General features: G+C 38.1%; 1 protein-coding gene across 1 annotated transcript in view; it reads left to right on the top strand.

Moving 5' to 3' along the window:
- The first annotated feature begins 2,295 nt into the window (after positions 1 to 2,295).
- The window catches only part of LOC121896373 (neural-cadherin-like), a 261,050-nt gene continuing 249,675 nt past the window's right edge, over positions 2,296 to 13,670 (top strand). The window contains exons 1-4 of the mRNA XM_042410220.1: positions 2,296 to 2,304; positions 2,595 to 2,823; positions 4,746 to 4,971; positions 13,304 to 13,508. Coding sequence (XP_042266154.1) covers positions 2,296 to 2,304; positions 2,595 to 2,823; positions 4,746 to 4,971; positions 13,304 to 13,508 — 669 coding nt within the window. The remainder of the gene's footprint in view (positions 2,305 to 2,594; positions 2,824 to 4,745; positions 4,972 to 13,303; positions 13,509 to 13,670) is intronic.

Raw genomic sequence — 13,670 nt, 5'->3', positions numbered from 1 at the left:
GGAGGGAGCGAGAGAGAGAGAGAGAGGGGGAGAGGGAGGAGGAGGAGAGAGAGATCATCAACAAATATATTGGTTGAACCCAAGAGTCAAGTACAGTGCTATATTTTTTGTAAGATTTGGCTGGTTAATTCTGCTCTTCTGTCTTCTTTTGATGTCCGCTTATGTTTTTTTCTTGTAACATCCCCCCGCTCCCTCTCTTCTGTAACGCCATTGATTTATGCAATTGCTTACTCGTTGCTTTCTTTTTTCTTTACCTTCTTAATTCTTCCATCTTCCACTTTTCATTGTTCTGCTGTTTCTATAACAACCACAGGGTCATTTCCTCAGCCCCTGCGTTTCACTCTTAATCCTCCTCATGCGACACTCAATTCTTATTTTTCTTTCTGCTTTTTCTTGCCGTGCGCTACATTACTTGATTGCACCCTCTCCCTCTGAAAATAGCTCGTTTTCTTTTGCTCTCCCCATCTATCCCCCTCCTTTCATTTACTATACTGCATCCTCATCCTATTTTCGTATGTGTTGTTGCAGCCAGGAAATGTAAAATGTCAAGACTGAGAAAATGCATCATATGGACTCGCTGTTCAGCCAACAGTAATTTAACATAGGACAATTACAGTGCTAATATTTTTATTGTATAAGGAGCCGTTTCTTTTCAACAGGTATTAAAAGTGACCCAACTGAGAACAATCCTCTGGCTCCAGCTCTGAAGTTACTCCTCCGCTCCACTACTGTGGCCAGTAAACACTGCTGTGCAGCATCTATCATGTGTGTCTGTGTGTGTGGGGGGGGAGGTGGGTTGTACTGATGAGGTCTTTGGTGTGTTTTATCAGTGTCAATATGATTGCTGTTTACTATGGGTGCCTGCCAATAGCGCAGCACTGATTATAATTACTGGTTGAGATGCAGGGAGGGCCTCCTCTCAGTTTCTTCTAGACCATATTTCTGTTGTGTGTCGTCCACATATCACATTCAAGAAAGAAATCAAGGTGGATGACACTTGAATAGGAATCACTGTAACTGAATAAGAGCGATAGAGAAGAAAAATATTGGTTGATTTAACAATAACTTTTGGTATTTGGTTTTAATAAAAGCTAATCTTGGTAAAAAAAAATGTAATCAAAAATAAGAAATTCATTAAAAACACTTCTTTTGCTGTAATTCTACTTTGCTTCTCATTCATTGCTTTGCTAAATGCTTTATGGTAGGAGTAATGCGCTTTGTGTAGTAGCCATCCAACCCAGAGCACCTCAGATTGTCTAGGGCTCCAAGTGATGATTACTTTCATTAGAGATTAATCTGCCAATTTTCTCAGTGAATTAACTATTCATTTAGTGTATGAAATGTCAAACAATTGGGGAAAAAAATATTCATCACAATTTCTAAGAGTCCAAAGTGACATCTTCAGATTTCTGGTTTTGACCAAAATATTTAGTTTGTTTTATTATATGACAAAGAAAAGCAGCAAATTCTCACATTAAACACATTTGTTTGTTCCGTTTAATTTTCGAAATATTTGCAGATTTTTCTGTCGATTGACTAATTTGATTTATCAACTAATTGTTTAAGTTGCATTAAGTGTTGTTTGGAGTGACAAATGTTTGGTTGTCATCAGAGAACTTGTGTTGTGCCTACCTGACAAATACCTAAAACATACACATCAAGTTTCAGACTTGTGTAAACTGCTCTTTTCCTCTTCTTGTCGACACTGGTTTGTTTACATTTATTTATGTTTTAGCTGGCAGCACTGCTACCTTTGCCAGCTAGTCATCTGTACTGACTGCTGGAATGATATCCTGTTTCCCTGAGCAGCACTGTCCAGCAGCCTGTGGAGTGAAACAGTTGGCTGTTGCTGGTTCAGTGTCATATGGCGTGTTCTGCTGGAAGAGTTGTTGGCCAGATAGAGAACAGAGTGGTGCTCTACTGAGACACACACTTCACAAAGACAGGAAAAGAGAGAGGGACAAAAACACACTTAACGGATAATAAAGACTTTGCTGTTTGTTAAAGGAAAGTAAACACGAACCCACTCACTTTTTATCATTCAGTGTGTCCTTGTGTGACAAGGGTGCTTGAAACTTGAAAGACAAACCAGACAAAACAAACGTTGCCATCATAAAACATAATGTAGCTATTGTTGTGTGCTCTTAAGTGTTCCATTTGCTTGATTATTGAATTTTGGCTAATGGTGACTGCTGACGGTAGCTAATTTAGCTAGCTCACAGAACAATGTGCAAATGTCACTTATTTCAACTATCTCTTCCCAACTGCATGAATATAGTCATTGTTTGTTGTATAATGGTAACAGTACATCAAGCATTGTGTTTGCATATTTGTGAGACAAACACAAAGAAAGGATGTACTGTATTAGACACAGATTATCATACTAATATATAGACCTGGTTGGAATGAGTTTGAGGTAGACGCTCAACAGTTTGTAACACGTTTTCAGCGTGTTCCTTGAATTTTCATCATACTCATTTACCTGAACTAAAATATTTCTTCACATAACTCAAAATTACTGTTCAACGACCCTATCAAACATGGCGTCTGCCTTAGATTTGGTCTGCCAGTCAGCACAATGAACCCTTACTAAGCTGCCCTCTTCTCCTTTTTGTCCTTACTCAGGTCCCGAGTGGTACTTGGTCAGAGTGGAGTTGACTGTGACTGATGTAAATGACAATGTCCCAGAGTGGAGCATGGTTCCTTCTCCCTACCTCGCTGTGGTTTCCCCTGATACCCCTGCAGGCTCGCTGGTGTACAAGCTCCTCGCTCATGATGGGGATGAGGGCAACAATGGTGAAGTGGAGTACTTCCTGTCTGACGGTAAGTTATTTATGTTATTAGCTGCATGTCTTTTGGTTTAATAAGTTCATTTAAGATGTTTTTTTTTCAAATCCCAAGGTTGGTGACGCTGGAGTTGTGCTTGCTGGTTCACTGGCACGGCACACTGGGGCACTTAAACAGAACAGAGTGATCCTTAATGTCATTAGTTACACCTGTGCTTTTCCTGTTATGACAAGTGAAAATGCCTGTAGTGAAATAGTCTGTGACAAACAATATTTAATCCTGTGAGGGTCACCACCATTGTGTTTTGAATAGTACATTAATTTATTTAGAAAACCTCTGAACAGGGCATTTGCTTCAGGTTGTCCCATTTCAAAATACATTAAAATCCGTGGCCTGCTTGAGTTCAGATCAGTGTTTGATGATTAATGTGTATAATGCAGAAGGCATGGACGTATCATGAGCAACACTTTTTGTGAATATTTTCCATGTTGTAGAATTAGGTCTGTTTCTGTCGCTTCTTGAAATTTGATCCTCTACCAAGCCAATAAGTATTTCATGCACATATAGTTCTTTTCCAGTATAATGTAATTCATTTCTCCACTCTGCAAAATAATTGCTTTTCCTATTGTCTGCCATGTAATGATTTCTTCTGCTCATTTTGGAATCTGCTAAACCACTACCTATAAAGAGACAAGTCTTCCAATTTTCCCCATGGGGATGACGGAGAATGAACTGACAATAGAAATCACACAAAAACATAAACATTGAGTTTATTGTCTAGACCAAACTTTCCAATCCTTTCAATTGATGTTCCATTCATTAAAGGCCTTAATCACACCTCTCATAGTCATTTTGTGTACCACTTTTGAGCATTGGGTTGAATTGTTTTGTGGATGCAGAACTGTGCAATAAGACTCAATAACAAAGACTTCTTGTAAATGTAGTACGGTTTGGATGAAAGTTTTATCATAGCATGAATTTTAACATCAAAGTTACAGTCTCTCTGCCCAGTTACATCTCAACAACTTGGGAAACTCACTGTCAAGCCATATCTAAAACTTTATTGGCTCATGCTCATGTATACTTCTGACAGCTCTCGAATGCAGCAAGATTTGAAATATCTCTTGCCTTGTACACACAGTTATTTGCATGGGTTGACTCTGAGCTTTTCCTGAAGGAAAGCGTGATGTGTCCAGAGGTTTTTATGTATTTCACTATCTCTCCTTTTATGCTGAAAGCCTTCTCAACCTGGAACCACAGCTAGAAGTGTGGAAGAGAAGGATCCAGTTCAATTTGGATAAACTTGCATCATTACATAATCCTCTACATCTCTATGGTTTATCAGTTCATCATTTTAGTGAAGAACACTCCACTAATAGACCCTTCTCACGGCAGACATTTTGACTTCTCAAGGCAGGAAAAACACAAGTGGAATTAATAATGTTAATGATGGCTGCATTCTGTTTAGTTAGCCAGCATCAACACCCTGGTATTGTGCATGCTTGCTCACTGACATGGCTTACTGGGACACTTACTGGAATGGAGCCAGTGTTAATGTTATTATTTACATCTGTGCTTTTCCTTCTTTGATAAGTCAAAATGTCTGTGCTTCAGTTAAATCTTAAAACATCACTGTTTACCTATTGGTGTTTTCAGTCTCTCCTTCAAATTACTAATTAAGATTTTATTTACATTTCTGACATGTCAGGTTATGTATTATACATAAAATGTTGTTTTGCAGTTGGTTATTTTTCATTCCATCTCCTTTCCAACAAATCAAATGATTCAATCTGTGTGCAATGATGCATCAAAACTCATTTAGGTTATGGTCTTCCTGTAGAAAGTGGCAGAAATGCATAATCACACAAATTGCATTAGTTGTTGACTGGCCAGCACATATTTTTCTTTTAAAAAATGATATAGTGGTCATATCAGTAAAAATTGCTTTTTGTCTGCAGGTGGTGATGGTCGTTTTGAGGTTGATAGGAAGAGCGGCCAGGTGCGAACCACAGGTCTCCCCCTGCAGCGTGACAGGGAGTACCTGCTGACAGTGGTGGCAGCCGATCGGCTGGGCAGCCGCAGCGCCCCCGCCGTCGTGTCTGTGGTGGCTGGAGCCCGGCCGCCACAGTTCACCAACGCTTCCTTCACCATCGCCATACCGGAAAACACCCCTGAAGGACAGCCGTGAGTTCACACACATACACACACACACCAGTTCCCAGTTCTTGATTTATATGTTAGGCTTGAATTCCTTCACCAACCTGCGTCATTATACACATAAAGTGCTGTACACACTCACTGATTCACACACATCTGGATACAACTTTCCTTTCCCTTGAATGAGAAAGTGTGTCCAAACTTTTTTTTCTTTTTTTTTTTTTATTGGTGAAGTAAAGACAAACACATAACGAGTGATTTAATTTAGACAGACATGAATTGATGTGGTACATGACTGTATAGGAAAGAAAGAACAAAAGAAAAACAACTTGACAGCTTTTTCTTTCACTTTATAGTTCTAGATTCCCCTTCTTCATATCTTTATATTTCATACTTAAAAAAAAAAAAAAAAAATGGTTATTGGAAGTTTGGCAGGTTTTCAAAGGGAGCTAGACAACTGGTTTTTAAAGGGACGGAGGCAGAAAGCAGGTGGAGTGGAGTTGGGAGGGGAGTGGCAGTAGGCACCATCACCAGTGGGACAAGGTGCACAACACTGGGGAGATGGCAGGTGTTTTTTGTTTTGCTTTGTTTTGTTTTAAATATATTTGTAGTGGCTAATAGATGAACAAATAAATACATTCTTTCTTGAGTACAATAACACAGTGCTGCGCTATAGTGGTTGTGCTCCAGACCCTTGGGAGGAGGTTGACCATCAGGTGACAAGAACCTCCCAACCTGAACTGCCTCCAGACCCCCAAGGAGGTAGCTAATTATCTGGGGGTCTTTTCTGTACTTTAACCTTTTTTTCCTTCTTTTTTCCCCCTTTTTTCATTTCCCCTTTGGGGGATTTTCTGCCAGTCATTTCTTCTACATCCCCAGTAGGCATGCACCCCAACCCCAATGTGATTTACACTAGCCAACCTGCCACTCCAAACATATAAAGTTATCAAAAAAATAAACAATAATATGAACAAATCCTTGAGAGTGTATACTTTTTTTTCCCTTCCCTCATCTTCCTCTCGCCATCCTCCTGTCCCTCTCAAATATTCACATACACACAAACACACACATACACACACACACACATACTGAAACACACACAGGGCTAATAATCAATGCAGATCAAAATGACAACATTATGACAAGTATAAGTAATATAAAATAAATAGTGTTAGTTTGTGTGAGTTTATCAAAGATAGGAAGAGGGGGAAATTATATTGTTATGTAATAATAGTAATAATAGTAATGAGACCAGTCTTATATAGCAGCGTGGTAGACAGCAATGGGGGAAGGAAGGTAGAGAAAGAGGAAAAGAAAGAAAGAAGAACAGAGAGGAGAGAAAAAAATGTGTTTGTCTATTGTGTGTGCCTGTACACATGGTTGGGTATATTGTGATAGGATGGGTTATTATCGCTGGGACCTGTGGCTTTGGTCTTTGGGTGAGTTTTGTTTTGAGTTTAGAAGAGTTAAGAATGTATTCCAAGTTTCATTTAAGACTGATATTTTTTGTGTAAGCTGTTATTCTCTCTATTGAAATGTGTTCTGTACAGTATGTAGGTTAATCCAGTGAGTGATATGACAAGATTTTCTAGATTTCCAGCTTGTGTTAGAGAAATGAGTAATGGGTTTCTGTATTTAGTTGGGAGGGCAACTTGTGTAATATGTCCCAGCAGGCAGAGTGATGGGGAAATGGGATTCTGCAGCTCAATATAGTGGAGAGTTTCTCAGTTATTGCTATCCAAAGGGAGTGAACTGGTTGGCAGGCCAGAATGACATGAAAATAATCATCTGTGCTACTCAAAGTACATTGCGAACAGGTGTCTCTGTCAGCCAATCCTATTTTAAACATTTTACCTTGGGTGATGTGGGTTCTGTGGATAGTTTTATATTGTATAAGTTGCAAATTTGTGTTAGTATTTATAGAGAAGATGTTTTTACAGATTTGTATCCAGAACTCAGGGTTGGGAGAGAGAGCCAAGTCATTCCCATGTTGTAGTTGGGAGTGTTATGGAGGTATCTGAGATGGATATAAGTTTATAAAGTTTTGAGATTTTTTTTGGTTTTTTTGAGTTTTTTGATTTTCATGATCTTGTCACGTAACTTACAAGGTTGTAGTGTGTTGTTAGTTATGTTAATTTTGGATTTTGTTATGGATTTTAATTGATGGTAGTGGAGGAACCGGTCTCTCCCAACCCCGTACTTCTGGATTAGTGTATTGGATGATTGTTGTTTTGGAATAGGTGGTAGAGATGAGTTATTCCCTTTTGTTGCCATAATGGAAAGTAGACAAGGGTGTTGTGCAGTTGGAAGTCCGAATTATGCTAAATCAGGGTGTATCTACATGGTGCTAGTGATGATTTAGTAATTTTGTTGGTTTTCTACCAGGCTGTCAGAGTTGAGGAGATTATCTTGTTCTCACAGTAATTCAGTTTCTTGATTGATTGTGGTAGGAAGGGAAGGTCTGCAATTAAGGTGGTTTCACATTGATTTTGTTCTGATTCTAGCCATTGGTTATTGTAGTTGTGCTTTTGGGTCCATTTGAGTAAATACTGTAGCTGATTTGACAAGAAGTAGTGGAGAAAGTTTGGTGCTTCGAGGTCACCTTGTGATTTTTCATTTTGTAATATTGAAAGTGAGATTCTGGGTTTTTTGTTTTTCCAGTAAAATTTAGTAGTTAATGAGTCGAGTGCTTTGAACCATTTGTCTGTGGGGGTGGTGGGAAGCATTAAAAACAAATAATTAAACTGAGGGAAGGTTTTCATTTTAACTTTAGTGATTTACCCAATAAGAGTGAGTGGGAGCTTGGTCCACTGTTTGAAGTCATCTTCTGTTTATTTATTTTTTTAGCAAAGGGTGTAACTGAGGTTGAAGAGCTCTTATAGCCTAGGAGAAATATCAATGCCTAAATATTTTATGTTGCCAATGTGAAGTGGTAGGTTGGAATCTTGGGTTGCAGAATCCCAAGCATCGTCAGACAGTATTAGTATAATAGATTTGTTCCAGTTTGAGATTTTGGTGAAGTTGTCAATGATGTTGAAAGTTTCCCGTAGTGACACTTAAGGGTTCTGTAAGTATAATAATAAATCATTTGTGTCATTTTACGTTGTGAATTGGCATCCTGAATTCCTTCAGTTTTATTGTTTTGTCGTATTGCTGCTGCAAGTGGTTCAATAAAAATGGCAAATAGGGATGGTGAGAGTAGGCATCCTTGTCTGGTTGCCTGATGAAGTATGAAGCTCAGTGAGGTGACCTCACTTGTGATTATTGTGGCCCTCGTTGAAGTGTACAGTGTTCTAATGCAATGGATGACCGACTCTCTAAAACCAAACTTGCGCAGGGTGCAAAATAGAAAAGTACAATTTATTTTATCAAATGCTTTTTCAGCATCAAATGATGCAAATATGGTTTTGTTTAGTTTTGGTTATGATATATTTATTAAGTTAAAAAGCCTACGGATGATATCTGAAGCATGTCTGTTTTTGATGAAGTCTGTCTGGTCGGGGTTGATTAACATAGTGTGACTGTCTCTATTCTGGTTTCCAGGGTTTTGGTAATAATTTTCAGTGTTAGTGAGAAAGGACGGTAGCTGGAATGGTGGGTTGGGTCTTTATCGGGTTTTAATAGAAGTGTCATGAGAGCGGTATTCATGCTCATGGGTATGGTGGAGGTATATTTGATTTCTGCAGTTACTCTGTAATTAGTGGTGATACAATATCCCAGAAGTGTCTATAGAATTCAGCCAGAAGTCCGTCTGGTCCAGGTGATCTATTATTTTGCATTTTATTTAGGGCTTTATTGAGTTCTTCAGAGGTAAGCGGTGCATCTAAAATATTTGTTTGCTCTTTAGGTAGTGCTGGTAAGTCCAGGTTGGTTAGAAAGGTATCTATTTCTGATTGGTTGGTCTCTCCCAAACCACTGCAGGCCTGTTGAGCTCTAATTATGTAAATAATTAATAAAACTCACACAACCACTGCAAAATGACTCGCTTCACCATCCAAATTTGATTAATTCAGTCCGATAACATTTGGAAAGTCTAGAAGAGTTACATGATTATTTTATCTCCATTCAATTTAGCAGAGTGCTAACTGGAAGTTAGCTGTCTCGGCCAGTGGAGTCTGGTGCAGATTACCATAATTACCGATAATGCAGTAACAAAAAAGTTTGAATATCATTATGTTTCATACATTATCATCCTTGATATAAAATCAAAGTAAAAACAGTCGCTTGACTGAAATACTGGTGATTTGCCTTGAAAACTATTTGTTTAATGCTGTTTTTTAGCCGTATTACAACCATAGCTCACTGTTACATCAGACAGCGTCCACTTTCGGTTTAATTCCTCATGACTTGTTTTCTCTATTGAAAAAATTTAAGTGGTTTATGATTGCAGACACATGTACGTCGTTTGCCTAAAAATGTTACATATGTAGGTAAAAAAAATCTCTGAGTAAAAGAGTGAAAAGTGAAAAATGTTAATTATGGCAACTCTACCCGACAGAAAGTTTTTTTTTTCTCCACAGGGCAAAAGTACTCATTTTGCCTTAAGTCATAACACATTAATGTGAATGAATTTGGAGTATAACATGATACCAAAATTACCTAAAATAGAAGATATAACTAAAACTTAAATGAACTTAAATAAATTTTCTCCACCATATCATCATCATCACCAATCAAACAACTAGCTGAGATGTTATGATTTTTACCGGCATATTTCAGCACAGCAGCTTCTACAGTCCAGTAGCTTTAGGAAACTTCTCTCACTCCGACAGTTGCCTCAGGGTCTCTCTGCATGTCTTTGTTCAGTATCATCTTATAATATTTCTTTGACTGTCACATTCCTTTACTACCTCTCATCGTGGAGTGCTTTGCTTTTGAAAGAAATCTTTAATATCTAACTTCATATCAGACTATTCCTTCGTTATTTCTGTCACAATACATCACTGCTCTAAGAACACATTGTTGACCACTCTATTAATATTTTCTAACTACTTTGGGTCTTTTAATACCATTACTGATGCTGTTAAATTCCTGCGAAATTCTTCTTTTAACTTTCCCACAAGTGAAGCGGAACATGTAACCTAATATGGCAATTAGGGGGTGTTAATTGTGCTAATGATGAAACGTCACGTATGAACAAACCTCACAGAAAAAAGTAAATTTCAGGATAAGAGTATAATCTATTCATATCCGCTTAGATGGACATTAGTTTTACATCTCACATGTGTTTGAAAAGATGACTTTGTCATCTACATTTGATAGGCACACAATATATTTCTCTCTTTCTCTGGTTGTACCAACACAGCTTCACGTTTCACGTTTGTGCATAATAGATTACCATGGTTTGAGCATGACACATTTAGCCTTGAGCATGTATTATATGCAGCACACAGTTAAATCGCTGCCTTCAAGTACTGATTCACACATACACACACAGACAGTGTTACACTGTAAAAGTTGAACTTGGAATGCAGTGGTCCGTGATGGATATAATGCATGGTCTCTACACAGTTTAATAACACATTTAGTCATTGTGTATCAGTGTTATATGTGTTTAAATATGCATGTCACACAGATACACACGCCTGCATGCTTTCACACATTAGATATACTATGCCTATGTATTCTTACACACAAACACACGCATACACACAGCCCCAGGTCTGATGAAAGTGGTACAGTTATGACTAGTGTCCTTGGATTGGTCTCATTATCTACCTCCAGCTTCTTCACTTTGACTGACACATTTGGCAAACCAGTAATGTGGATATTCCAGTCTGTTGTTTACAATGATTTCATCAGGGAAATCGCATAAAAAACGCCAGATAGCGCGTCTAATAAATAACAAGGACTCAGTGTTTTATGGCTGTTTGCCCTCTCCCCTTCCCCCCACTCAGCGTACTCAGTGCTGCTCTGGTGGAAACTCCTACAGAAATGTACTTGACTCTACTTTACTGCACTCTATTCCACTCTTCACTTAACTTAGCTCTTAAATACTTAAATTTACTCAGTTCTAATCTGCTCTTCTTCCCCTCTACTTGACTTTGAGCTGAGGTGACTTCAAGGGCTCAGCAATATTTCAGTTGTATCCTTTATTGATTTTCAGTGAATGAGTGGTAGCATATCAAACTGTTAATAAAAATCAGCAAAATTACTTATTGGTTTTTTTTTTCGTAAAAAGGTTGTTTGATGTAATGAACACAGGTAGTTGCTATGGGCATCAGTTGGATTATTTGGAATGTGATTTTGCATACATTTGTCATATCATGACATAGTAATTGAAATTGGAAACATTTTTTAATATCATAATATTGATTTCAACTGTATAGCCCAGCCCTTACTCCATTCAATTCTAGTCTGTCAGTTCTTTTTCCTCCACTGCCATACAGAAATGTATCTCACTCTGCCCGTCTTTACTCCGTTCCAGACCATGATGTATGCAAATCTACTCAACTGAGCTCTCATCTGCTCCACTTAACTATATTTTACTCAACTCCTCTCTTTTCTGTACAGATATCTACTATAATCAAGTCTGCTTTATGATGTGCGGTCTACACAGTCTCTTCACATAAAGAAATACACTTTGCTCTAATCTATTTTGCTTTTCTCTACTCAACCCTGACTTGCTCTACTTAGCCTTTTCCACTATAGGAACACAGCAATTGAAAACACAGGCGGTGTGCTTAGCTACACACTGCAGTGATGTGGATTTCAAAATACAGACCATATTCTATTTTAGAATATTTAACATTTATACTTTGCTGTCTTGCCATCTGTGTCCGTATTAACTGTAAATTGTGTACACTGTGTTTGGGAGTCTAACATTTAATGCACAGTTTGTGTGGTTGTTTTCAAAATCTTTTCTGTAGTAGTAGTGGAATATTTTTTGGGGTAGTGCAACTAAACGCTATATTGTTATATTTTATTTAAAAAATAAAAAAAACTCAAACAATTACGCTGCATCAAGGAGCCACCTTATTCTTCACCTCCACCTCCTGGGGTTAAATGCATAAAACTCTGTGTAGATTCATAACTAAAACTGTGTGTATGCACAGACAGAAATATGCACATGCAGAAATATGCACATGCACATTCAGATTTATAAAGCCGTGGGTATGCAAGCCTCATTTCCACTCTCACAATTAGCCATAAATGGATGAAGACCTGCCCTTAACCAGACATTTTCAATCAGCTGTCAATGAAACAAACAGTAAATAAGTGCAGTTTCACAGATTATGTTACACAGCCTTAGCTCTCAAACAACCAGAACAGCTGTCAGTATGTGTGATCATTACACACGTCTGTGCGGCTCTTTCTCACATCCATATGATTAATTCAACACATGGACTGTAAACCATCATCAGCAGTGATATTGCAGAAATGTAATCAATGATTAGTTTGTAGCTCTCATATCTAAACTGACTTTACAAGGTGACACAACTAAGGATAAAATAAAAAGAATATTAACAGCAAAATAAAATGTTGATTCCTATGTAAATTAAAAGAATGACTAAATTAATCACACAAAAGTAATTAATCAATGTTACATTTATAAATGTGCCTTTGATTGGTATTTTATGAATGTGTAAATGCAAAAAAAAGAGAAAGAAATCACACAATCAGTGCTGCTGGTTATCAACCTAAACAAACAATGTTTTACTAAAAGATTCCGTCTCTCACCTTTTATTTCATCTCTACCTCATCACATCACCCTCAGATTGCTTTAGAAAAACATGTGTACTCCTGGTCTGAAGAATGTGTGAGGTGCGCACATTCTGCTTTTATAAATACCCGTTTATGTGTGGGAAATAGTGTATGCATGGTTTTTGTGTGCACGTATCTTTTATGCATGTGGCCCGTGGTCTTTTGATTCGTGAGAGAATCAAGTATCAGCCTGGATTGATGCTATGGTATGGTATGGTATGGACAAAAAGTGTATTGGATTGGAATTGACTCTACCTTTAACTCACCTACCAAACAGCGCATTAAAATGATTAAAAAATGAGATTAAAATGAGATTCATCCCCCGGTGTTGCCTTTATAATGTTGTATTTCCAAAGTGGTGTTGCTTTTAAAAAGACGTATATCCAAAAAGTTCCTGTTTGCAAAACACAGTGGAAACACAAAGCAGAACCCAGAACCAAAGCCTTACAGGTTCCTCAGTTCAAGTTATTAAAAGCTCCAAATTACAGGTTGTTAAGTTAATGTGGCGGAAAAGTCTTCTGTACTGAATTCTACTGTACACCACTCTAACCCTAAACAAATCCATTTTGCCATGCACATATACTGTAAACTCTGTTCTCATCTTCCCCACAGCACATTTAGTCATTGGTGTCCATTTTCCTCCTCGTCTCTCCAGCTTCCTGGTCACACCTGCTGTGTCCTTCCAGAAGAAACCAATCAGCTACAGCCTCCTCATCAATCCCAGCAGTCTCTTCTCTATCTCCGCGGAGACTGGTGAAATCAGCCTGACCCGCCCTATTGACTACGAGAGCGACCAGCATCGCTACTTGCTGTTGGTGCGAGCCAGCGAGGGCCTGGAAAGCATGAGCAGTGCAGCAGAGGTTAGTGTGTGTGTGTGTCTGTGAGAATTCTGAGTCAAATTTTTACTGACAATGACTGGAACTTAGAGTTTTTATGACATTACAAGGTTGCCTCATCAACTCTATTTGCAATACAGCAAACGGTATCTGACAAGTCTTCAAATCAACCAATCTTCTACTAGC

The sequence above is a fragment of the Thunnus maccoyii genome, chromosome 1 (genome assembly GCF_910596095.1).
Source record: "Thunnus maccoyii chromosome 1, fThuMac1.1, whole genome shotgun sequence".
Taxonomy (NCBI): domain Eukaryota; kingdom Metazoa; phylum Chordata; class Actinopteri; order Scombriformes; family Scombridae; genus Thunnus; species Thunnus maccoyii.
Note: the sequence above shows the minus strand (reverse complement) of the source record. Positions and strands in the feature narration are given on the sequence as shown.